Source organism: Notolabrus celidotus, chromosome 11, assembly GCF_009762535.1.
Source record: "Notolabrus celidotus isolate fNotCel1 chromosome 11, fNotCel1.pri, whole genome shotgun sequence".
NCBI classification, from domain to species: domain Eukaryota; kingdom Metazoa; phylum Chordata; class Actinopteri; order Labriformes; family Labridae; genus Notolabrus; species Notolabrus celidotus.
Window position 1 is genome coordinate 14388204 of NC_048282.1, and position 24311 is coordinate 14412514.

Sequence of the window (24311 nt, forward strand, 5' to 3'; positions counted from 1 at the left end):
TTCATGATATTTGTCTGTTATTAGCACTACTTTCTGTTTTGTATTTTTATTCCATACAATGTGCTTAAATTTGTGAAACAGTTAAGTCGGCCTACAACGTTTGAAATGTACTATTGTCATAAGTTTGTCTTGGCTGGATTTTTGATCTTTCAAATGTAAAATTTCAGTTTTGATGAAATAAACAGCTCAGTCCTCACAGTCAATTTGTAAATAGTTTAACAGATTATGACTTCATGTATTTCCTGCTGCTGTTGCTGCTCTCTGTCCTTGGCAAGTTATTCATTAAACTGAGCCCTAGAGAAGTGAACAACAAAATGTTTTGGACAGCCAAGTTGGAAAAGGCTACATGTTTATTTTGTATTGAAATAGACACCCCCTATTTTTTTGTTAAATATCTGAACTGATCTAACACTATTTCAAAAGTTTGGTGTTAAGTCAATATCTAAGCACGTCAGTAGTCGATTGCGTTGTTATGCCACTGTGGATACACAAGGGAGACATTGTACAACCTGCTCTGCTCATGCGCCGCTCAGAATTAATTGAGCAACAGCGTGTAGTGATGGGAAGTTCGCTGTGTTTGATAACTAATGTAAGATTGTCACAAGTAGTTCTGTGTTTTTCAGAGACAGTGTTGAGATGTAGGCCTATAGTGACGAGAGAAACGTTGTATTTGTTGCTGCGTAGTTTTAAGTGTGTCTTATTGCATCGGCCACTGCATCACCATACTATGATAATTAAAGGAACAGGAACCCAACAAATCTGGGAAAAAAAACAAATCACAAAAAAACGGACTTCGGGGTGAAAAGGAAGAGGCACAGATGAAAATGGTTATGGTGTAAATCATACTAACAATTGTGATTAGTACTATTGCTATTATTACTGTTATTATCATCATCATTATTATAATGATTTAGTATTTAGTTATAGTATTTTAATTTATTCATTTAGATTTTTTATTCTATCGAACTAATTACTGTTATTATTATTACTCTTATTACTATTAATGTTATTATTATTATTATTATTATTATTATAATTATTATTATTATTATTATTATTGTTAGTAGTAGTAGTCTTATATATCTGTTTTTCTTTGTATTAACTCAATTTCTTACTTGCCCACTGAACTATTTTCCCCTTTTTATTATTTATTTATTTGATTTGTATGTAAGGGTAGTAATAATAATAAGTGACTATTATTATTATTATTATTATTATTAGTAGTAGTAGTAGTAGTAGTAGTAGTAGTAGTATTTAAATATATATTTTTTAATTCTATTTTTCTATCTTTATTTATATTTATCATTATAATTATTATTAATAGATTTTTTTTTATTTTTTATGTTTGGTATCTCTATTAGTTATTAATAGATTTGTTTTCATTAATTTCTCCCACCCAGTTTATCTCAGTTACTGTCCTATCTGCCACATTTAAACATACAAAGAGACACACACACACACAGAAACACACACACACACACACACACACACACACACACACACACACACACACACACACACACACACACACACACACACACACACACACACACACACACACACCAACACACACACAGCTTTTCCTGCTTCCTGCTAGTCACTGTTTGGTCTCAGAAAGGTTCACTTGTTGTCTTGTCTTTCACTTTGTTTTGCATATTGTTTACGGTATTGTCATGTCTCTCACCCGTCTTGTACCGTTATGCAACACTTTAATACAAAAAGAAGAAAAAAAAGAAATGTGTTTTAGGAAGGTTACAGCATATAAGTCAGTTTGCTGAAAATAAACAGTAGAGAAAGAGAGAGACATCATATTCAAACTTCTGTTTCAGTCACGCTTCAAGAAGCGTATTCATGCCATGATGCCAGACGGTTTTGTGCAAAGTTAAAACAGTGTTATGGTCAATGTTGTAAATGGTATGTGTATTGTAGTTTTATGAAGTTAATGTCAGAATTCAATGAGCAACAGCTGGAGCAAGACGCTAACTTTTGTCCTCTCTCTTATTACTCAACAGTTTTCAATGTTATTGGCTACACACCCTTGCCTGTGTAACCTTTGCTATCGGCCCAGCTATTCCCTAGGTGTGGCGCCGGTAACATTAACAGACCTGTATCAAAGACCTCCACGCTGTGCTGGGAGAGATGAGTGCCTCCCTAGAGGAACTGAGGGTGGAGATCAGGAACTTACAGAGAGAGAATGAAGGTATTGAAGCATCCACAGTAAGTTGAAACAATAACATATTCTCTCTCTCTCAGTCAAACAGGTGGCTTTCTCAGCTTCTCTGTTGGCTTCAGGCTCAGGGAATGTCGGACCATTTAACACACACACTCCTCTGGTGTTCAGGCACGTGGTCACAAACATTGGAAATGCTTACAGCCCAAACACAGGTACTTCAAATGATCAACAGAATAATCAGACTTTTTGTTTGTGTGAAGTTCTTCATTGACATCCACTGTCAAAATATGTCACACAGGTTTCTTCATTGCACCAGTGAGAGGAGCATACCACTTTGAGTTCTACATAGGTGCACACGGACATCCTTCAAATCCTTCAGGTGTTGTGTTGGTGAAGAATGGTGGATATATTTTTATAGCATGGGATCATGAGACTTTCGGATTTGGAAGCTCTGCTAACGGTGTAACTCTGATTCTAGAGGTCGGAGATGTAGTGTGTTTGCACCTGTGGCCGACTACAAGGATATTTGACAATGAAAGTCACCATAGCACTTTCAGTGGTCATCTGCTTTTCGCCATGTGAGATGGGAACGGTCCTTTATATTGTTCTGCTCCCTTGTAAACAAGCACACACTTCAGCAATGCGTCAGTATCAGTTTATATAAAATTATAATTATTTTTTCCTTCACATGGATTTGGTTGATAAAGCAGCACAAAAAAAAGTTCAGCTACCTTTTAATGTGAAATGGTTTGTAAATTCTCTATCCTCATCTTTTCCTTGATTTGCATCCAAATGTAGTCTCTCTTTTTTTAATGAGTTGCTTTTTGTTTGGTTTTGCATTCACTCTTCATTTCATGTTTCATTTTTTAGTTCATGAATTGTGTTTCACATATTGTAAGTATAAAGTACTTTTCGTTTTCTTAGTGCTCTCTAGCTGCAGTTTCTTGTGTTATTATGTGAGCCAGCACCCTTGTTTCTTTCACTCCTTGTGTGTGTAGTGTTTCGTGTTTTATAGCATCCTCCTTGTGTGTCTAGTCTACCTTTATTTCCTGTATTTTCTCTCTAGTTGTGTGCTCCCGTTTGTTTGACTTGTGAGTGTTGTAATACCTGTGTTGGATTACCCTGTATGTATTTAGTTTCCTGTTTTCTCCTCTCTTTGTTGGTTTACTGTGTCTTTCCTTGTGTCGTTCCTCCTCGTGCTCCCAGTGGTGGTTCTTGTGTTTTCGTGTTGGTTTTCAAGATCTTCTGTTGGTCTTTTTTAAATTGATTTCATGGACATTTCAGTAAGACTTTGTGATTGCTTTTAAACTTTTGTGATTAAAAAAATATATTGGTTATTTTGCATTTGGGTCCTTGCTTTTATGTTTTATTCCCTAAAATATGACACTTTTGACTTAACTAAGTCACTTGACGTAAAAAGTGTTGTTTTGAAACATGCAAACAAATATCTTATTTAAACTTTTCATCTAGTCTGATGTATAGTAGGACTGAAAAGCTTTATAACAATAATTCTTATATTGACTGTTTCGTCTCTAGAGGTCATAGAGGGGTGGTTTCTTCACTAAGCACTCATCCTTTCTTTCAGCACATGCACCTTGTGTTTTATTCCAATAGTCATCAAAAAATCAAAACATTAGTACGGTTACTAATTACTATTGTAACCAGCCACAACATTGTTAACATGACCCACATACACAATTACAATTGATCTTGAGGAGAACCTGTTGTGGGTCAAACTGTTGCAGAAATACTTTTAACAAATCTTAACTCAGTTTAACTCTGGCGTCCTAGAGCAACCGCAACCCCACTATGCAAGCTCCCACTGTCCATCATATCCACTACCAGAACACCCCAATTTAATAATCAACCCTTACAGTATTGTCATGTTCAACAGACCCAGGCTCCGTACATGCAAGCCCCATAGTGACAGCACCGATACTTCCTATACTACCTACTCTACCACCTGGCCCCTAGCAGCCCCCGCCACCCAAAATACAGAAATACAGGCCCCTCCACCCAACACACAGCAAGAAAAGTCTGGAGCTAGATATTCCAGGGGAGGGGAGGCAGAGTCAAGATGATATGCTGGTCTAGGCTAGAACTCATCCCGTGCCACTAAACCCCAACTTTCTGTTTTTGCCCCTCACTGATATTTTTTTCTCCTCATCCAGATCCACTGACTTGTTTTAACTGTTTTGTCTGACTTTTCCCTTACCATCTTTTGCAAATTCTGTCCATGCACTCCCAATTCTCCCAGTAATGAGATCGTTGATCATGCTACAAACCCAGTACATCCTACTTCTACTGGACAAAGTCTTACTTTCCAACCTCGCTCCTCTGTGTATAAGCTTTTACCTTTCATACGCCTCCTCCACTGAGTCCTCACAAGGCGCTGTCAGTTCTTAGAATAAACTTTCCACTGACTGCTTGACCAGAGCACTATGTCAGACCTCAGATTAGTGGAAACGATCTCCTGAGGCACTAAAAATTTTGCTCCTAAGTCTAGCTGCATCTCTGAATCACTTCCATCCTTTAGGTGACCTGACTCACGCCTATTTAAAAGCCTACCTCCCTTACATTTCTCTCCCTCACGGACAAACTGAATGGATGCACTCTTTTCCTGATTACACCCTGAAATCACCTTTCGCCTCCTACTTTCAATCCCTGCCGCTAAGCTCTTCAACACCTGGTTATGTTGCCATTTATACTGACCTTGGGACAAACTAACCTCACAACCTGACAGAATATGCCTTAATGTTGCTGGCCCTGCACACAATGGGAACGATGGGTCCCCCCCAATCCAACGTTCCAAGTTCACGCTATAAAGTTTGGTTCTGTCGAATCTAGGGATGTTCAGAAGAGACTACTATGCTTTCTGTTTGGACAGATATTGAATTTCCGACTAGTCCACTAGTCTAAAAAAAAAAAACAAGTCGAAATTGAGCACAATTTATCAAACATGACTTAACACAGAGTCAATGTCAAGGTTTACAAAGTGTGGCTACTTTAGCAGAGCAAGTTGCACCAGCCTTCGGTCCTCCCTGCAGGCTTATTTTTATTTTTTTTAATTAAAACCCAACCAAGCCGTGTTTCTCTACGAGATGCCATCTGTCATCTGTTCTTGTTTTCATTCCGATGGTAGTCTTACACAAATGGAGCTAGGGCTCCGACTAGTTGCGGATGGTTGCACTACAGCTCAGAAACAATAAATAACCCGCATTTCAGCCCAACAATAATGAAAATATCAACAACTTGTTTAACCGACTAGTAATTCTGTTGTTGACTAGTGATGGTGATGACGTTTAATCATGTAGTCAACTTAACCTTTGCATATAGTCTGATCACATTTACACTCAAATTACTGTTGTGAGAGATGTTAAAGATTTAACTAACATCTGCTTTTGATGAATTATAGTCATGTAATTTGTATTATGTTGGTATGCATGGCTGCTCATTGTCAGAAACTTTTACTGTGCTGCTGTCTATCATGAGTCTGGTTCTGCTTGAGGTTTCTGCCTGTAAAGAGGACGTTGTCCTTGGCCCCGTAATTTGTTAAATACTGCAAAGTGCTCTGCTCATGGTGGATACAGATTAGATGAGACAGAATCCTGCCTGTTATATGGGACTAGATCTTATCCTGTCTTGATGTTGGGTCTTTTTAACAATATAACATAGAGTGTGGTATTGATACTTCATCATTTCTAGGTTCGAACAAAGTGCACTGTCCAAAAGATGAACTAGTTCTCATTCCTTTTTTTTTTTCTTCTGCATTAAGCTTCTGTTTACCAGTAAAGCCCTGTAATACTTCAATCTCTCACCCTAAATCATTGACATTTTCTAAAGTAAATGAAGCACTGTATGATATTATAAAATGTTGGATGGAGTGTTAAGGCCAAGAACGAGAGTAAAAGTTTTACCACTGATGTGCCATAAAGCGGAACAACTCAAAACAGATCAAAATATACTTCATGTGGAATGTTATTCATGTGAAAGCTCTAAAACTCAGAAACAGCATTGAGCTTATAACCCAAATAATTTTATCATAATTTTTATCATAAACTCAGTCATCACAGTCACTCTGAAATAAGTATCAGATTATGGTTTCATGGTTGGTCACTCGTATTTGGGTCAGTAAGACAAGAGAAGATCACACTGCACGTGACTGCTCCTTCCTTATCTTTAATGTGATTACTGATCTGAATTTATTGAGGAAGCAAAGAGAAAAACATCTTTGTTATTACTTCTCTATCTTGGGTTTGTGTTAAATGCTGCCTTATCTCAGCCTGTTAACAGGCTAACAGAGGTCACTTTATCTGATGTTCTCATTAATCTGTGAATAAGCAGGGATGATATTTTTATGAAACACTTCTCAATAATTTCTATTTTCATTATTGACATGAAATCAGGGCTGCACGGTGGTGCAGTGGGTAGCGCTGTTGCCTCACAGCTAGAAGGTTCCTGGTTCGAATCCCCGGCCGGGCAGGTGCCTTTCTGTATGGAGTTTGCATGTTCTCCCCGTGCATGCGTGGGTTCTCTCCGGGTTCTCCGGCTTCCTCCCACAATCCAAAAACATGCTCAGGTTGATTGATCACTCTAAATTGCCCGTAGGTGTGAGTGTGTGCATGAATGGTTGTCTGTCTCTCTGTGTTAGCCCTGTGATAGGTTGGCGACCTGTCCAGGATGTACCCTGCCTTCTGCCCGAAGCCAGCTGGGATAGGCTCCAGCCCCCCGTGACCCCTAACGGGATAAGCGGTCAAGATAATGGATGGAAGATAATGGACATGAAATCAATGTCCACACTCCTATAGTTCACTGAGGATGACAGTTGAATCCCTCTAGTGCTATGTTGATAGAATCTGCCAGTGTTATCAGCCATGTGGAGGATTTAATGTTGATTTGAAATCTGTTAATCCACATTGATGTCATTTAAAAAAAAAAATTCAACTCCAAAAATCACACTCTTATATTTTCTCCACATACAAAATAAATAAAAACATATATTTGAATGCACCTCTTGAACTTTGGTGAATTGATTATCCCAGAGTTGATAAAGTATTTCTTTGTCTGAGCAATGAAGGATAAGATTAAAGTGTCTGTTTTTTCATTGTTGGTTCAATGACATGAACACTGTTGTAAACGTCTATTTATGTGTCTCTGTTGATAATTTCTGGTAATGATTGATCAGAATAAGACACTATTTAAGGCTGGGATTGACAGAGGAGCTCCATAGAAGAACTGCATAGACTTTGAGAATGAAGATGAGGATGTGTTTCCTGCTGTTGCTGCTGATCTGCTCTCTGTCCACAGCTCAGCTTCAAACGGACTCTGACAATGAAGTTATACCTCTTGGAAAACAAGCTGAGCCCCAGAGAAGTGAACAACAAAATGCTTTGGACCGTCAACAGACCTGTACCCAGGACCTCCATGCTGTGCTGAGAGAGATGAGCGCATCTCTGGCTGAACAGAGGGTGGAGACGAGGCACTTACAGAGAGAGAATGAAGGTACAGTGGAGTCATGCTACACCAGAGACTTTCAACCATACAGTTAATTCTTTATTTTTGTATATTACAGAGAATCTCCTGTATCTTATGTATAATGTAACAACTTTAAAGAAAGTTTATTGTATTAAAATAAAACTAATATTAACGCTTTTATTTCTCTAATAAAGCACAGGCAGCTAAACTGAGGGAACTGGAGTTACAGAAGACTGAACTGGACAAACAGAAAACTGAGCTGGACAAACAGAAGACTGAGCTGGATGAGCTGAAGCAACAACTTCAAGGTATTTTGGTGAAAAGTTTAAAGCCTGTAATAATGTGTTAATGAAATAACATGTATTAAAGAATAAACTGAAAAGTCCACAATTATGTGGAAGTGTTGTCTGACAATGCTAGTGTTCCTGTGGTTCTGGCAAAAACATTTCTAATTCAAAAAACATTTACACATAAGTGAAACCAGAAAGTGATGACTAAAAGGTTAATGTTTAAAGGGAATAAATAAATAACATCCTAAAAACTGTACCATAAGCAGTACTTTAAATTTTTACTGTTTTTCCATTTGGAAATGGTGATTCTGAACCACTTCTATTCCAGCACAATCATCAGAGCTGATCACCATGAAGGCCAGGTCAAATGTCACAGAAAACCATGTGGAGGCTCTGAGGAGAGATGGTGAAGGTGAGACACGAGAGTTAAACATCAGTTTGATCAATGAAAAAGCATTATTCATCATTGAATAGCTAGACTATAAGAATGCTGGCCACATTGTAGCATCCACAGTAAGTTGAAACAATAACATATTCTCTCTCCTTCAGTCAAACAGGTGGCTTTCTCAGCCTCTCTGTTGGCTTCAGGCTCAGGGCATGTTGGACCATTTAACACACTCACTCCTCTGGTGTTCAGGCACGTGGTCACAAACATTGGAAATGCTTACAGCCCAAACACAGGTACTTCAAATGATCAACAGAATAATCAGACTTTTGTTTGTGTGAAGTTCTTCATTGACATCCACTGTCAAAATATGTCACACAGGTTTCTTCATTGCACCAGTGAGAGGAGCATACCACTTTGAGTTCTACATAGGTGTAGGTGGACATCCTTCACATGGCTCAGGTGCTGTGTTGGTGAAGAATGGAGGACACATCTTTATTGCATATGAGCATCAGACTTCTGGGCATATGAGCTCTGCAAACGGTGCAACTCTGCTTCTAGAGGTCGGAGATGTTGTGTTTCTGCGTCTTTGGCAAAATACAAGGATATTTGACAATGGAAATCACCATAGCACTTTCAGTGGTCATCTGCTTTTCACCACGTGAGATGGGAATGTTCATTCATACTTTCTGTTGCTTTATTCACATGCACACACAGCAATAGTGTGTCAGTACATTTTTATTAAAGTATCATTACATTTTTCTTTACATGAAGCTTTTTAACAAAGCAGCACACAAACAAAATAATGCACTTATTATGACTTAATGATTGCTTCAGTAAGGAATGTGAAATATCTTAAAGTTATTGTCAGGAGAAGTAGTCAAAGTGCTGATTTTATACCTTCAAAGTAAAGTCTTGTATGCAGTATTTATCTAGTATGTATAGGTGGATAATGAAGCTTTACAACAGCAATCCTATTTGGTTATTTCTGTCCAAGTTTCTTTCAACTTCTCTTTTTTATATTTTCTAAAATAATTGTTATATGAACCAGCACTAATACTGTAGTGAAAATAATATTAAATAAACACACCTGTAATTCAAACTTGATTAATTGGAATGTTTCTATTATTTTTCTTACTGCCTGTTTGATCACATTCATATTTAAAATGAAGTTGTTATGGACACTCATTTGAAAGTTAAAGTTAAGAGACATGAGGCTGTGATGAAGATCACATAAACAGGATAAATCACTGCTGCTACCTACAGTGGGTACCTTTGTACGGCTGTGTTAGTCCTACTTGCATCTCTATTAAGTCAGGGTTTATTTAAGCCACAGATACCTGAGAGAGGTCACAATATATACATATTTATTTAATTTGATTTATTTAGAAAGGGACCATGTACAATAATGAACACAGTTTATATGACTGTATTTAATCCACATTATAGTTGAAAAAAAAACAAACCCAAAACATCACACTTACAATATCTGGAGTGCACATGATTGTGAAATGATTATTATTTTTCTTACTGCCTGTTTGATCACATCCATATTTAAAATAAAGTTATTGCGGACACTCATTTGAAAGTTAAAGTTAAGTGACATGAGGCTGTGATGAAGATCACATAAACAGGATAAATCACTGCTGCTACCTTCCAGTGGGTACCTTTGTACGGCTGTGTTAGTCCTACTTGAATTTGTAATAAGTTTAAAAAATATATCAACCCCAAAACATCACATTATGAAAATCTGAAGTACACATGATTGTGAAAATATTTAAAAGTGCACTTTGGATTGTGGTGAAATGATTGAAGGATTAAAAGCAACATTCCAACTTAGAGGTACTAATACATCCTTTATGACAGTGTGCTGTTTTCTGTGTAGTTTCCCCATAGATATGTAGTCAAGACCACATGAACTGAGACCATGACAAACCAAGACATTTAGGGACCGAGATGGAGTCAAGATCTAGGCCAAAATACAAGAGTTCTTGTTCTTTAATTGAAGTTTGCTTTTGAATAAATGTGACAGCAACAAACTGGTCTCTGTACTTTTGTTTTCAGAGCACCACAATGCAAAACATCTCAAATCTTAGACGGTTGTTCATTCAACTTCTTGTCAAAGATATATAATTTACTCATGAAGAGCTACATTCACATGACCAGTTTAGAAAGACTGTTCTTTATTAACACATGCATTATAAAGTGATGATAATGGAGAGACTGATGTTAATAGTTGTAGCAGTTTGAGTCTGACAAGTCCACAACAGTCGACCCTCTACAGCAACGATCCAGAGGAACCTACGAGACAAGGGAGCTCAGGAACTCCAGGAAGGATCTATCTAGTGTGTCAGTTCCCCCTGAAGTTATGTCTTTAGCAGCAAAACTACAAGCTGGTCCAAGCCTGAGCCAGCCCTAACTATGATCTTTATCAAAAAGGAAAGCTTTAAGCCTACTCTTAAAAGTAGAGAGAGTGTGTGCCTCCTGGATCCTGACTGGATGATTCCAAAGGAGAGGGTCCTGATAACTGAAGGATCTACCTCCCATACTACTTTTAGAGACTTTAGGTACAACGACCAGGTCTGCATTCTGGCAGCGTCTATTCTTGAGGAGCAGCAGGGTACTGTGTTTGAGCTCTTTAAGATATGATGGTACCTGACCATTAAGAGCTTTGTAAGTCAGAATATGGAATTTACATCAAACATTATTTAGGGAGTAATCGGGATTCAGAATAAGTGTAATGCTTAATATTTTTACTTTATTTATTGTTTTAGACACATTTATTGCTCGGATACACTTTGATACTGATGTTTATTTTTATCCTCTTAGTGGAGAACATCAGTATGACATATTAAACAATAACAGTTTGAGAAAGTACACAATAAAGCTTGACTGTTATTATTCACACTGATCTTATCTAACATATCCACATCAGATGGTTCCATTAGAGGATGATGCTTTAATCTATAGTAAATTGGAGGGGTAACATAAATCAGCTTTTTATCCTTAACAGTCTGTGCTTGTTAAAATCATCGATGTATCATTTGGTCCAATACTATACTTAGAGACAAAGTATGTTTGTAGTGTGATACCAGTCTTTATGGATGCATCTGCAGTTTTGTTGAATCTGTGCTCGTGGGATTTCTTGTAGGGGATTTTGAACCGTTAAGAAACAGATTACACTTAACAATGATCCCTTTTTATGACCTTCAAACGCAAACGTGACCACCGCGACAAGATTTACAACTTCTAAAGATTTTGTACTTTTGAATCCCTGTAACCACTTTGAGAGGGGAGGTGCCAGGTGAGATGATTCACAGAACTCTGCACAGCAATGTTATGAGAGTTCACACTAATAATAGACTAGCTCAAAGTTCAGCTCACACAGATTAAATGAACTAGTTCACATTCAAAGTCATCATAAAGTTATTAACCATAGATCTGTCTGGGAGTCCCTGAGCTTCCCTGTCTTGTAGATTGCTGTAGACGGCCTGCTGTTGTGGACCTGCCAGACTCCAACTGCTGAAACTATTAACACCAGTCTCACCATTATTATCACTGTTCTAACAGTGATGTTAATAATGTTAATGTTAAGTTATGCTAATGTTAATTTTGGAACATCTTGACTCCAACTGCTTTAATGATCATTTCTACCCCTTATACCAACACTATAAATTACATACAATTTACATTATAAATGTTGCAAAGTTATTAAATACTGTACGATATTATACAATTTTGAGGTTTTAAGTTATAAAGCCAAGAAAGTTTCATGTGAGTAAAAGTTTCACCACTTAAACGATAAAGCAGATCAACTCAAAACAAATACAAGAATGTTTTATGTAGAATGTATATCATGTGAAAGCTCTAAAAACAGTATGGAGCTTATAACCCACATAACTTCTAAGAAATGTGTAATCATCGTTATTTTAACATAGCTGGATTTCTGACCTTTAAAATGTTAAATTTCAGTCCTGATGAAATAACAAGCTCAGTCATCACAGTCAATCTGAAATAAGTATCAGATTATGGTTTCATGGTTGGTCACTCATATTTGGGTCAGTAAGACAAGAGAAGATCACACTGCATGTGACTGCTCCTTCCTTATCTTTAATGTGATTACTGATCTGAATTTATTGAGGAAGCAAAGAGAAAAACATCTTTGTTATTACTTCTCTATCTTGGGTTTGTGGTAAATGCTGCCTTATCTCAGCCTGTTAACAGGCTAACAGAGGTCACTTTATCTGATGTTCTCATTAATCTGTGAATAAGCAGGGATGATATTTCTATGAAACACTTCTCAATAATTTCTATTTTGATTATTGACATGAAATCAATGTCCACACTCCTATAGTTCACTGAGGATGACAGTTGAATCCCTCTAGTGCTATGTTGATAGAATCTGCCAGTGTTATCAGCCATGTGGAGGATTTAATGTTGATTTGAAATCTGTTAATCCACATTGTCGTCATTTTAACATTTTTTTTCAAGACCAAAAACCACACTCTTAGATTTTCTCCACATACAACATAAATAAAAACATGATTTGAATGCACCTCTTGAACTTTGGTGAACTGATTATCCCAGAGTTGATAAAGTATTTCTTTGTCTGAGCAATGAAGGATAAGATTAAAGTGTCTGTTTTTTCATTGTTGGTTCAATGACATGAACACTGTTGTAAACGTCTATTTATGTGTCTCTGTTGATAATTTCTGGTAATGATTGATCAGAATAAGACACTATTTAAGGCTGGGATTGACAGAGGAGCTCCATAGAAGAACTGCATAGACTTTGAGAATGAAGATGAGGACGTGTTTCCTGCTATTGCTGCTGATCTGCTCTCTGTCCACGGCACAGCTTCAAACGGACTCTGACAACGAAGTTATTCCTCTTGGAAAACAAGCTGAGCCCCAGAGAAGTGAACAACAAAATGCTTTGGACCGCCAACAGACCTGTACCCAGGACCTCCATGCTGTGCTGAGAGAGATGAGCGCATCTCTGGCTGAACAGAGGGTGGAGACGAGGCACTTACAGAGAGAGAGTGAAGGTACAGTGGAGTCATGCTACACCAGAGACATTCAGCCATACAGTTAATTCTTTACTTTTATACATTACAGAGAATCTCCTGTATCTTATGTATAATGTAACAACTTTAAAGAAAGTTAGTTGTAGTAGAAAAATTACTAATATAAAATTTTGCATTCATCTATTAAAGCACAGGCAGCTAAACTGAGGGAACTGGAGTTACAGAAGACTGAACTGGATAAGCTAAACCAGCAACTTAAAGGTATTTTGAGCCTTTGATAATGTGTGAATGAAATTACTCATTATATTAAAGAATACACTTGAAAGTAAAATATATACTGGAATTCTATTCCATTATATAAATTTTTTGTGACCAAAGCGCATCCAATTCAGAGTGATTCTGAACCACTTCTATTCCAGCACAAGCAGCAGAGCTGATCACCATGAAGGCCAGGTCAAATGTCACAGAAAACCATGTGGAGGCTCTGAGGAGAGATGATGAAGGTGAGACACGAGACTTAAACATCAGTTTGATCAATGAAAAAGCATTATTCATCATTGAATAGCAAGAATACAAAAATGCTGACCACATTGTAGCATCCACAGTAAGTTGAAACAAGAACATATTCTCTCTCTCTCTCTCTCTCTCTCTCTCTCTCTCTCTCTCTCTCTCTCTCTCTCTCTCTCTCTCTCTCTCTCCCTCTCTCTCTCTCAGTCAAACAGGTGGCTTTCTCAGCCTCTCTGTTGGCTTCAGGCTCAGGGTATGTCGGACCATTTAACACACACACTCCTTTGGTGTTCAGGCGCGTGGTCACAAACATTGGAAATGCTTACAGCCCAAACACAGGTACTTCAAATGATCAACAGAATAATCAGACTTTTTGTTTGTGTGAAGTTCTTCATTGACATCCACTGTCAAAATATGTCACACAGGTTTCTTCATTGCACCAGTGAGAGGAGCATACCACTTTGAGTTCTACATAGGTGCACACGGACATCCTTCACATCCTTCAGGTGCTGTGTTGGTGAAGAATGGAGGACACATCTTTATTGCATATGAGCATCAGACTTCCCATTATGGGAGCTCTGCTAACGGTGCAACTCTGCTTCTAGAGGTTGGAGATGTTGTGTTTCTGCGTCTATGGCAGAACTCAAGGATATTTGACAATGGAAATCACCATAGCACTTTCAGTGGTCATCTGCTTTTCACCATGTGAGATGGGAATGTTCATTCATAATTTCTGTTGCTTTATTCACATGCACACACAGCAATAGTGTGTCAGTACATTTTTATTAAAGTATCATTACATTTTTCTTTACATGAAGCTTTTTAACAGACTAGCACACAAACAAAATAATGCACTTATTATGACTTAATGATTGCTTCAGGGAGAAATGCAATAATATCTTAAAGTTATTGTTATGAGTAATAGTCAGAGTGCATACTATATACCTTCAAAGAAAAGTCTTGTATGCAGTATTTATCTAGTATGTATAGGTGGATAATGACGCTTTACAACAGAAATCTTATTTGGTTATTTCTGTCCAAGTTTCTTTCAACTTCTCTTTTTTATTTGCTAAAATAATTGTTATATGAACCAGCACTAATACTGTAGTGAAAATAATATTAAATACACACACCTGTATTTCAAAATTGATCACTTTGAATGTTTTTATTATTTTTCTTACTGCCTGTTTGATCACATTCATATTTAAAATGAAGTTGTTATGGACACTCATTTGAAAGTTAAAGTTAAGAGACATGAGGCTGTGATGAAGATCACATAAACAGGATAAATCACTGCTGCTACCTACAGTGGGTACCTTTGTACGGCTGTGTTAGTCCTACTTGCATTTCTAATAAGTCCGAGTTTATCTCAGCCACAGATACCTGAGAGAGGTCACAATGAATAAATGTTTTTTTAATTAGATTTATTTAGAAAGGGACCATGTACAATAATGAACACAGTTTATATGACTGTTTTTAATTTTTTAATCACATTATAGTTTTAAAAAAAATATCAACCCCAAAACATCACAAAAACGTAATCTGAAGTAGACATGATTGTGAAATGATTTAAAAGTGCACTTTGAATTGTGGTGAAATGATTGAAGGATTAAAAGCAACATTCCAACTTAGAGGTACTAATACATCCTTTATGACAGTGTGCTGTTTTCTGTGTAGTTTCCCCATAGATATGTAGTCAAGACCACATTAACTGAGACCATGACAAACCAAGACATTTAGGGACCGAGATGGAGTCAAGATCTAGGCCAAAATACAAGAGTTCTTGTTCTTTAATTGAAGTTTGCTTTTGAATAAATGTGACAGCAACAAACTGGTCTCTGTACTTTTGTTTTCAGAGCACCACAATGCAAAACATCTCAAATCTTAGACGGTTGTTCATTCAACATTTTGTCAAAAATATATCATTTACTCATGAAGAGCTACATTCACATGACCAGTTCAGAAAGACTGTTCTTAATTAACACATGCATTATAAAGTGATGATGATGGTGAGACTGATGTTAATAGTTGTAGCAGTTTGAGTCTGACAGATCCACAACATCGGACTCTCTACAGCAACGATCCAGAGGAACCTACGAGACAAGGGAGCTCAGGAACTCCAGGAAGGATCTATCATTAGAAACATTAATGGGACATGAAGATTTAAAGTTAGTGACAAGCAGACACAGCTCAGTGTGTCAGTTCCCCCTGAAGTTATGTCTTTAGCAGCAAAACTACAAGCTGGTCCAAGCCTGAGCCAGCCCTAACTCTAATCTTTATCAAAAAGGAAAGCTTTAAGCGTACTCTTAAAAGTAGAGAGGGTGTGTGCCTCCTGGATCCTGACTGGATGATTCCAAAGAAGAGGGTCCTGATAACTGAAGGATCTACCTCCCATACTACTTTTAGAGACTTTAGGTACAACGACCAGGTCTGCATTCTGACAGCGTCTATTCTTGAGGAGCAGCAGGGTACTGTGTTTGAGCTCTTTAAGATATGATGGTACCTGACCATTAAGAGCTTTGTAAGTCAGAATATGGAATTTACATCAAACATTATTTAGGGAGTAATCGGGATTCAGAATAAGTGTAATGCTTAATATTTTTACTTTATTTATTGTTTTAGACACATTTATTGCTCGGATACACTTTGACACTGATGTTTATTTTTATCCTCTTAGTGGAGAACATCAGTATGACATATTAAACAATAACAGTTTGAGAAAGTACACAATAAAGCTTGACTGTTATTATTCACACTGATCTTATCTAACATATCCACATCAGATGGTTCCATTAGAGGATGATGCTTTGATCTATAGTATATTGGAGGGGTACCACTAATCATCCTTTTATCCTTAACAGTCCGTGCTTGTTGAAATCATTTTTGGTCCAATACTAGTCTAGAGACAAAGTCTGGTTGTAGTGTGATACCAGTGTTTATGGATCCATCTGCAGTTTTGTTGAATCTGTGCTCGTGGGATTTCTTGTAGGGGGTTTTGAACAGTTAAGAAATAGATTACACTTAACAATGATCCCTTTTTATGACCTCCAAAAGCAAACGTGACCACCACGACATTATACAATTTTGACAGGTTTTAAGTTATAAAGCCAAGAAAGTTTCATGTGAGTAAAAGTTTCACCACTTAAATGATAAAGCTGTTACGGCTTGAGCAAAGGACTAGGACCCAAATGCAGAGTACAGGGAAAAAGTATTTATCAAGCAAAAACCAAGGTTCAACAAAAAGCGCCTTGCGGGTAAAAACAACTGAGAAAAAGTACAAAACTAGGAGTAACACAAAATCACCCAAAAGGGGAAAAAGGTTCTATCAAAAACTCACAAACAAAAACTAGGAATCAATCCTCTGGAAACAACTCGAGATAAGTAAACAGAAAAGCGTGGCTTGAATCTCCTCAGGAGCAAGGCTACAACGGGACATGGAGCATGCGGCTAGAGGAATAATCTGGCACTGGAGGAGTGTTTGGTGGTGGCTTAAGAAGCCAGTGCTGATGAGCAGATCAGGGACAGGTGTGCCTGATGAGCCTCACTGCTGAGGAGACCGGCCCCGCCCCTACCCATGCAACCTGCAGGCAGAGAGAGAGAGGGTTAGGGCAAATCACACAACAAATCAGGACCATAACAAAAGCAGAACAACTCAAAACAAATACAAGAATGTTTTATGTAGAATGTTTATCACTTGAAAGCTCTAAAAACAGTATGGAGCTTATAACCCACATAACTTCTTTGAAATGTGCAATCATCATTATTTTAACTTAGCTGGATTTCTGACCTTTAAAATGTTAAATTTCAGTTCTGATGAAATAACAAGCTCAGTCATCACAGTCAATCTGAAATAAGTATCAGATTATGGTTTCATGGTTGAACACTCGTATTTGGGTCAGTAAGACAAGAGAAGATCACAATGCACGTGACTGCTCCTTGGCCTCTCAAAATCCAACCCCACGTCCATGCCGTGAGAGGCCGGTAACGGCAAATAAGTACAGGGTTGCCAGGTAGGGCGAAGTATGGTGGGTGGCTTATTGCCACCCAGGCCGTTACGGTAGCCATGAAGGCCTGCCTGGATCTACCTGGAAACACATGTCGGCTAACGGGGCTCTGGTATAGCTAGGTGGGCCAATCACCCACTTAGTGGAAGAAAGAAGATTACAGAAACATTTATGATAAACTTTAAGCAAGGTTTGGAAGTGGAAGGTGTCTCTCCCCAGACAAGAATGACGCTGGACAACAAAAGCCGAAAGGAGGTTGTTCAGCTGACCCCCCTTCTTACAACCAAACACAACACAAAGATCGGCGCCTGGAACATTAGAACAATGTACCAAGCGGGCAAAGCAGCCCAGATAGCAGCAGAAATGAACCAGTGTAACCTTTCCCTAATAGGGCTCAGTGAAACAAGATGGACTCAATCAGGCAAAACACAACTCTCAAGTGGCGAAACAATAATATACTCAGGTCACGACCAGGACAACGCCCCCCACACAGAGGGAGTTGGAATCATGCTCTCAAGAGAAGCAGCCAGGTCCCTTATGGAGTGGGAGGCAGTGAATGAGCGCATAATCACAGCAAGGTTCTTCACCAAAACCAAGAAAGTCACCATCATCCAAGGTTATGCACCAACAAATGAGGCAGAACAGCAAGCAAAAGACAACTTCTACGACATACTACAGCAAGTCATCAATAAACAGAGGAAAAAAGACATCATCATCTTGACAGGAGACTTTAATGCCAAGATAGGCCAAGACAACACAGGCAAAGAGCAAATAATGGGCAAACATGGCTTAGGGGAAATGAACAATAACGGAGAACAATTCACAGACTTTTGCGCATTCCACAATCTCGTCATAGGAGGCAGCGTGTTCCCGCATAAAAGAGTGCACAAAGCCACTTGGATTTCCCCAGACCACAAAACAGAAAACCAAATTGACCATATATGCATCAGCAAAAAATTCAGGGGATCCCTCCAAGACGTCAGGGTGAAAAGAGGAGCGGATGCAGCTACAGACCATCACCTCCTAACTGGAACACTCCGGCTAAAACTCAAGAAATTCACAAATACAGCAAGAAAAGTCAGCACAAGGTACAATGTCAGCCTCCTCCAGGACCAGAACATCAGAGAGACATTCCAAATCAGCCTCTCAAACCGGTTCCACCCGCTGAGCCAACTGGAAGAACACCATCACACAGTGGACCAGCGATGGCAGAACATGAAGAAGGCATGGATAGAGACATGTGAGGAAACATGTGGGAGGAAGACAAGACAGCACAAGGAGTGGATCTCAGGAGAAACTCTACAGAAAATACAGACCCGTAAACAGGCCAAAGATAAACTCAACATCAGCCGTACAAGAGCTGCAAAAGCACAACAAGACTACACCACACTAGATAAACTGGTAAAACAGAGCATTAGGAAGGACAAAAAACAATTCATCAACAACCTAGCAACTCAAGCAGAAGAAGCAGCAGCTCAACACAACATGAAAGCCCTCTACGACATCACCCGGAAACTGGCTAACAAACGCAAAACCCAAGACAGACCAATACTAGATAAAGAATGCAAAACACTCACAAAACAACAGGACCAGTTGAAGAGATGGGCTGAACACTTCAGTGACATACTGAACAGACCTAGACCAACTGAACTAGCCAACATCCCTCCCTCGGCACACCCCCTACAGCTCAACACAAACAAACCCAACAAACAAGAAATAAAGAAGGCCATCCAAAAACTAAAACACAACAAAGCACCTGGACCTGACGGAATACCCCCAGAAGCCATCAAAGCAGACCCAGAAACAGCAACAGCTCTACTTCACCAACTATTTGGACAGATCTGGGAAGAGGAACGAGTACCAAGCGACTGGACAGAGGGCCACCTTGTGAAACTTCCCAAAAAAGGTAACCTGAAGGACTGTAACAACTACAGGGGCATCATGCTTATATCTGTGCCAGGAAAAATATTATGCAGGATCATCTTAGAAAGACTCTCAAAAGAGATAGACAAACTACTCAGAGAGCAACAAGCCGGTTTTCGACAAGACAGATCATGCACTGACCACATTGCCACCCTCCGCATCATTATTGAACAGACCATGGAATGGAACACATCTCTCAACCTCACATTCATTGACTTCCACAAAGCATTTAACAGTCTGGACAGAGACACTCTATGGAAACTCATGGCACACTATGGTATTCCAGAGAAGTTCATAACCATCACACAACAACTATATCTACAATCATCCTGCAGAGTAATACACAACGGTCACCTCACTGACAGCTTCACAGTAGAGACAGGAGTCAGACAGGGCTGTTTACTGTCTCCTTTTCTCTTCCTCTTGGCAGTTGACTGGATTATGAGGACTACAACAGCTGAGCAAAACCTGGGCATTCAGTGGACAATGTGGTCTCAATTAGAAGACCTAGATTTTGCAGATGACATAGTCCTCCTGTCTACCACCCAAGCACAAATGCAAACCAAATTCACAAAACTTGCCAAAACAGCAGCCACTACAGGACTTCACATCAACAAAAGCAAAACAAAGGTGATAAATATAGACCACAAAACAAACAACACCATAAATCTGGATGGAGAGGCACTAGAAGAGGTGGACACATACATATACCTGGGAAGCATTGTTGGGAGGGATGGAGGCAGCGACAAAGACATACAAGCTAGAATAGGGAAAGCTAGAACAGCTTTTTTAATATTACAGCAAGTATGGAACTCCAAACACATCTCCACGCAAATTAAACTCCGCATCTTCAACTCCAACGTCAAGTCAGTTCTACTGTATGGAGCGGAAACATGGAGAACCACAAAAGCAACAGCAAGCAAACTGCAAACATTCATAAACAGATGCTTACGACACATCCTAGGAATCTACTGGCCTAACACCATCACAAACGAAGAGCTCTGGCAAACCACACAACAAGAACAAATAGAAACACAAATAAGACGCAGGAAATGGGGCTGGATCGGGCACACCTTGAGAAAACCATCCTCCAACACAACCAGGCAAGCCTTAACCTGGAACCCCCAGGGGAAAAGAAAGCCGGGAAGACCCAAAAACAGCTGGAAAAGGACTGTCGAGGCAGAACTCAAGGAGAAAGGAACATCTTGGAAGGAAGCAGAGAAGATCGCTCAACGCCGAACCAGCTGGAAGAAGTTCATAAATGACCTATGCTCCCCCAAGAGCCAAAGGGTTTAAGTAAGTCAAGTGACTGCTCCTTCATTATCTTTAATGTGATTACTGATCTGAATTTATTGAGGAAGCAAAGAGAAACACATCTTTGTTATTACTTCTCTATCTTGGGTTTGTGGTAAATGCTGCCTTATCTCAGCCTGTTAACAGGCTAACAGAGGTCACTTTATCTGATGTTCTCATTAATCTGTGAATAAGCAGGGATGATATTTTTATGAAACACTTCTCAATAATTTCTCTTTTCATTATTGACATGAAATCAATGTCCACACTCCTATAGTTCACTGAGGATGACAGTTGAATCCCTCTAGTGCTATGTTGATAGAATCTGCCAGTGTTATCAGCCATGTGGAGGATTTAATGTTGATTTGAAATCTGTTAATCCACATTGTCGTCATTTAAAAAAAAAATTTCAACACCAAAAACCACACTCTTATATTTTCTCAACATACAACATTAAAAAAAACATGTATTTGAATGCACCTCTTGAACTTTGGTTAACTGATTATCCCAGAGTTGATTAAAGTATTCCTTTGTCTGAGCAATGAAAGATAAGATTAATGTGTCTGTTTTTTCATTGTTGGTTCAATGACATGAACACTGTTGTAAACGTCTATTTATGTGTCTCTGTTGATAATTTCTGGTAATGATTGATCAGATAAGACACTATTTAAGGCTGGGATTGACAGAGGAGCTCCATAGAAGAACTGCATAGACTTTGAGAATGAAGATGAGGATGTGTTTCCTGCTATTGCTGCTGATCTGCTCTCTGTCCACGGCTCAGCTTCAAACGGACTCTGACAATGAAGTTATTCCTCTTGGAAAACAAGCTGAGCCCCAGAGAAGTGAACAACAAAATGCTTTGGACCGCCAACAGACCTTCACCCAGGACCTCCATGCTGTGCTGAGAGAGATTAGCGCATCTCTGGCTGAACAGAAGGTGGAGACGAGGCACTTACAGAGAGAGAGTGAAGGTACAGTGGAGTCATGCTACACCAGAGACTTTCAACCATACAGTGAATTCTTTACTTTTATACATTACAGAGAATCTCCTGTATCTTATGTATAATGTAACAACTTTAAAGAAAGTTAGTTGTAGAAAAATAAGAACTAATATAAAATATTGCATTTATCTATTGAAGCACAGGCAGCTAAACTGAGGGAACTGGAGTTACAGAAGACTGAACTGGACAAACAGAAGACTGAGCTGGATAAGCTACAGCAACAACTTCAAGGTATTTTGAGCCTTTGATAACGTGTGAATGAAATGACCCCTTATATTAAAGAATACACTTGAAAGTAAAATATAAACAGGAATTCTATTCCATCAGATACATTTTTATTGGCCAAAGCACACCCAATTCAGACAGTGATGATGAACCACTTCTATTCCAGCACAAGCAGCAGAGCTGATCACCATGAAGGCCAGGTCAAATGTCACAGAAAACCATGTGGAGGCTCTGAGGAGAGATGGTGAAGGTGAGACACGAGACTTAACCATCAGTTTGATCAATGGAAAAGCATTATTCATCATTGAATAGCAAGAATACAAAAATGCTGACCACATTGTAGCATCCACAGTAAGTTGAAAGAATAACAAATTCTCTCTCTCTCTCTCTCTCTCTCTCTCTCTCTCTGTCTCTCTCTCTATCTCTCTCTCTCTCTCTCTCTCTCTCCCTCTCTCTCTCTCAGTCAAACAGGTGGCTTTCTCAGCTTCTCTGTTGGCTTCAGGCGGAGGGCATGTCGGACCATTTAACAGACACGCTCCTTTGATGTTCAGACACGTGGTCACAAACATTGGAAATGCTTACAGCCCAAACACAGGTACTTCAAATGATCAACAGAATAATCAGACTTTTTGTTTGTGTGAAGTTCTTCATTGACATCCACTGTCAAAATATGTCACACAGGTTTCTTCATTGCACCAGTGAGAGGAGCATACCACTTTGAGTTCTACATAGGTGCACACGGACATCCTTCAATTGCTTCAGGTGCTGTGTTGGTGAAGAACGGAGGACATATTTTTATTGCATGGGAGCAACAGACTTCTGGGTATGGGAGCTCTGCTAACGGTGTAACTCTGCTTCTAGAGGTTGGAGATGTTGTGTTTCTGCGGCTTTGGCAAAATGCAAGGATATTTGACAATGGAAATCACCTTAGTACTTTTAGTGGTCATCTGCTTTTCACCATGTGAGATGGAAATTTTCACATGCAATCATGGCAAAAGTATATATATATATATTTTTTGACACTAAGCTGTTTATCAAATCAGCAAACTTACAGAAATAATAAACTAATGATGACTTAATGATTGCTTCAGGGAGAAATGCAAAATTATCTTAAAGTTATTGTCATGAGTAATAGTCAAAGTGCATATTTTATACCTTCAAAGTAAAGTCTTGTATGCAGTATTTATCTAGTATGTATAGGTGGATAATGAAGCTTTACAACAGAAATTTTATTTGGTTATTTCTGTCCAAGTTTCGTTCAACTTCTCTTTTTTATATTTTCTAAAAGAATTGTTATATGAACCAGCACTAATACTGTAGTGAAAATAATATTAAATAAACACACCTGTAATTCAAACTTGATTAATTGGAATGTTTCTATTATTTTTCTTACTGCCTGTTTGATCACATTCATATTTAAAATAAAGTTGTTATGGACACTCATTTGAAAGTTAAAGTTAAGAGACATGAGGCTGTGATGAAGATCACATAAACAGGATAAATCACTGCTGCTACCTTCCAGTGGGTACCTTTGTACGGCTGTTAGTCGAACTTGCATCTCTATTAAGTCAGGGTTTATTTAAGCCACAGATACCTGAGAGAGGTCACAATATATACATATTTATTTAATTTGATTTATTTAGAAAGGGACCATGTACAATAATGAACACAGTTTATATGACTGTATTTAATCCACATTATAGTTGAAAAAAAATATCAACCCCGAAACATCACACTTACAATATCTGGAGTGCACATGATTGGGAAATGATTTAAAAGTGCACTTTGAATTGTGGTGAAATGATTGAAGGATTAAAAGCAACACTCCAACTTAGAGGTACTAATACATCCTTTATGATAGTGTGCTGTTTACCTTGTAGTTTCCCCATAGATATGTAGTCAAGACCACATTAACTGAGACCATGACATACTGAGACATTTAGGAACCGAGACCGAATCAAGATCAAGACCAAGGACGGGTGAGACCGAAACAATATGAGGCTGTCAAA

At 38.5% G+C, this 24311-nt stretch overlaps 3 protein-coding genes across 4 annotated transcripts; all 3 read left to right on the forward strand.

The window, feature by feature from the left end:
- The first annotated feature begins 8237 nt into the window (after positions 1-8237).
- Positions 8238-9077, forward strand: LOC117821255 (complement C1q-like protein 2). The gene is made up of 3 exons (XM_034695410.1): positions 8238-8350; positions 8488-8619; positions 8705-9077. The coding sequence occupies exons 1-3, from the start codon at positions 8290-8292 to the stop codon at positions 8986-8988; spliced, it is 477 nt and encodes a 158-aa protein (XP_034551301.1). The 5' UTR covers positions 8238-8289; the 3' UTR covers positions 8989-9077.
- Positions 9078-13060: 3983 nt separating this feature from the next.
- LOC117821242 lies at positions 13061-14664 on the forward strand. Its single transcript, XM_034695394.1, has 5 exons — positions 13061-13370; positions 13539-13610; positions 13769-13852; positions 14064-14195; positions 14282-14664. Exons 1-5 carry the CDS (start codon positions 13121-13123, stop codon positions 14563-14565), a joined length of 822 nt encoding a protein of 273 aa, XP_034551285.1. The 5' UTR covers positions 13061-13120; the 3' UTR covers positions 14566-14664.
- A 6392-nt stretch (positions 14665-21056) lies between these two features.
- LOC117821241 lies at positions 21057-23520 on the forward strand. Of its 2 annotated transcripts, XM_034695392.1 has the most exons (6): positions 21057-21079; positions 21732-22047; positions 22216-22308; positions 22469-22552; positions 22766-22897; positions 22984-23520. In XM_034695392.1, the coding sequence occupies exons 2-6, from the start codon at positions 21798-21800 to the stop codon at positions 23265-23267; spliced, it is 843 nt and encodes a 280-aa protein (XP_034551283.1). In that variant the 5' UTR covers positions 21057-21079; positions 21732-21797; the 3' UTR covers positions 23268-23520. The 2 variants fall into 2 exon arrangements, with proteins under 2 accessions (XP_034551283.1, XP_034551282.1); XM_034695391.1 differs by lacking the exon at positions 21057-21079 and having other exon boundaries at positions 21690-22047.
- Positions 23521-24311: the final 791 nt, after the last annotated feature.

Bases quoted from the DNA above. Each gene is read 5' to 3' on its own strand.
- LOC117821255 (XM_034695410.1), top strand. From the start codon at position 8,290: ATGAAGGCCAGGTCAAATGTCACAGAAAACCATGTGGAGGCTCTGAGG. The intron at 8,351-8,487 runs GTGAGACACGAG...TCTCTCCTTCAG, and splicing joins TCTGAGGAGAGATGGTGAAG to TCAAACAGGTGGCTTTCTCA. The intron at 8,620-8,704 runs GTACTTCAAATG...TATGTCACACAG, and splicing joins TGCTTACAGCCCAAACACAG to GTTTCTTCATTGCACCAGTG.
- LOC117821241 (XM_034695392.1), top strand. From the start codon at position 21,798: ATGAAGATGAGGATGTGTTTCCTGCTATTGCTGCTGATCTGCTCTCTG. The intron at 22,309-22,468 runs GTATTTTGAGCC...CTTCTATTCCAG, and splicing joins GCTACAGCAACAACTTCAAG to CACAAGCAGCAGAGCTGATC. The intron at 22,898-22,983 runs GTACTTCAAATG...TATGTCACACAG, and splicing joins TGCTTACAGCCCAAACACAG to GTTTCTTCATTGCACCAGTG.
- LOC117821242 (XM_034695394.1), top strand. From the start codon at position 13,121: ATGAAGATGAGGACGTGTTTCCTGCTATTGCTGCTGATCTGCTCTCTG. The intron at 13,371-13,538 runs GTACAGTGGAGT...CATCTATTAAAG, and splicing joins CTTACAGAGAGAGAGTGAAG to CACAGGCAGCTAAACTGAGG. The intron at 13,853-14,063 runs GTGAGACACGAG...TCTCTCTCTCAG, and splicing joins TCTGAGGAGAGATGATGAAG to TCAAACAGGTGGCTTTCTCA.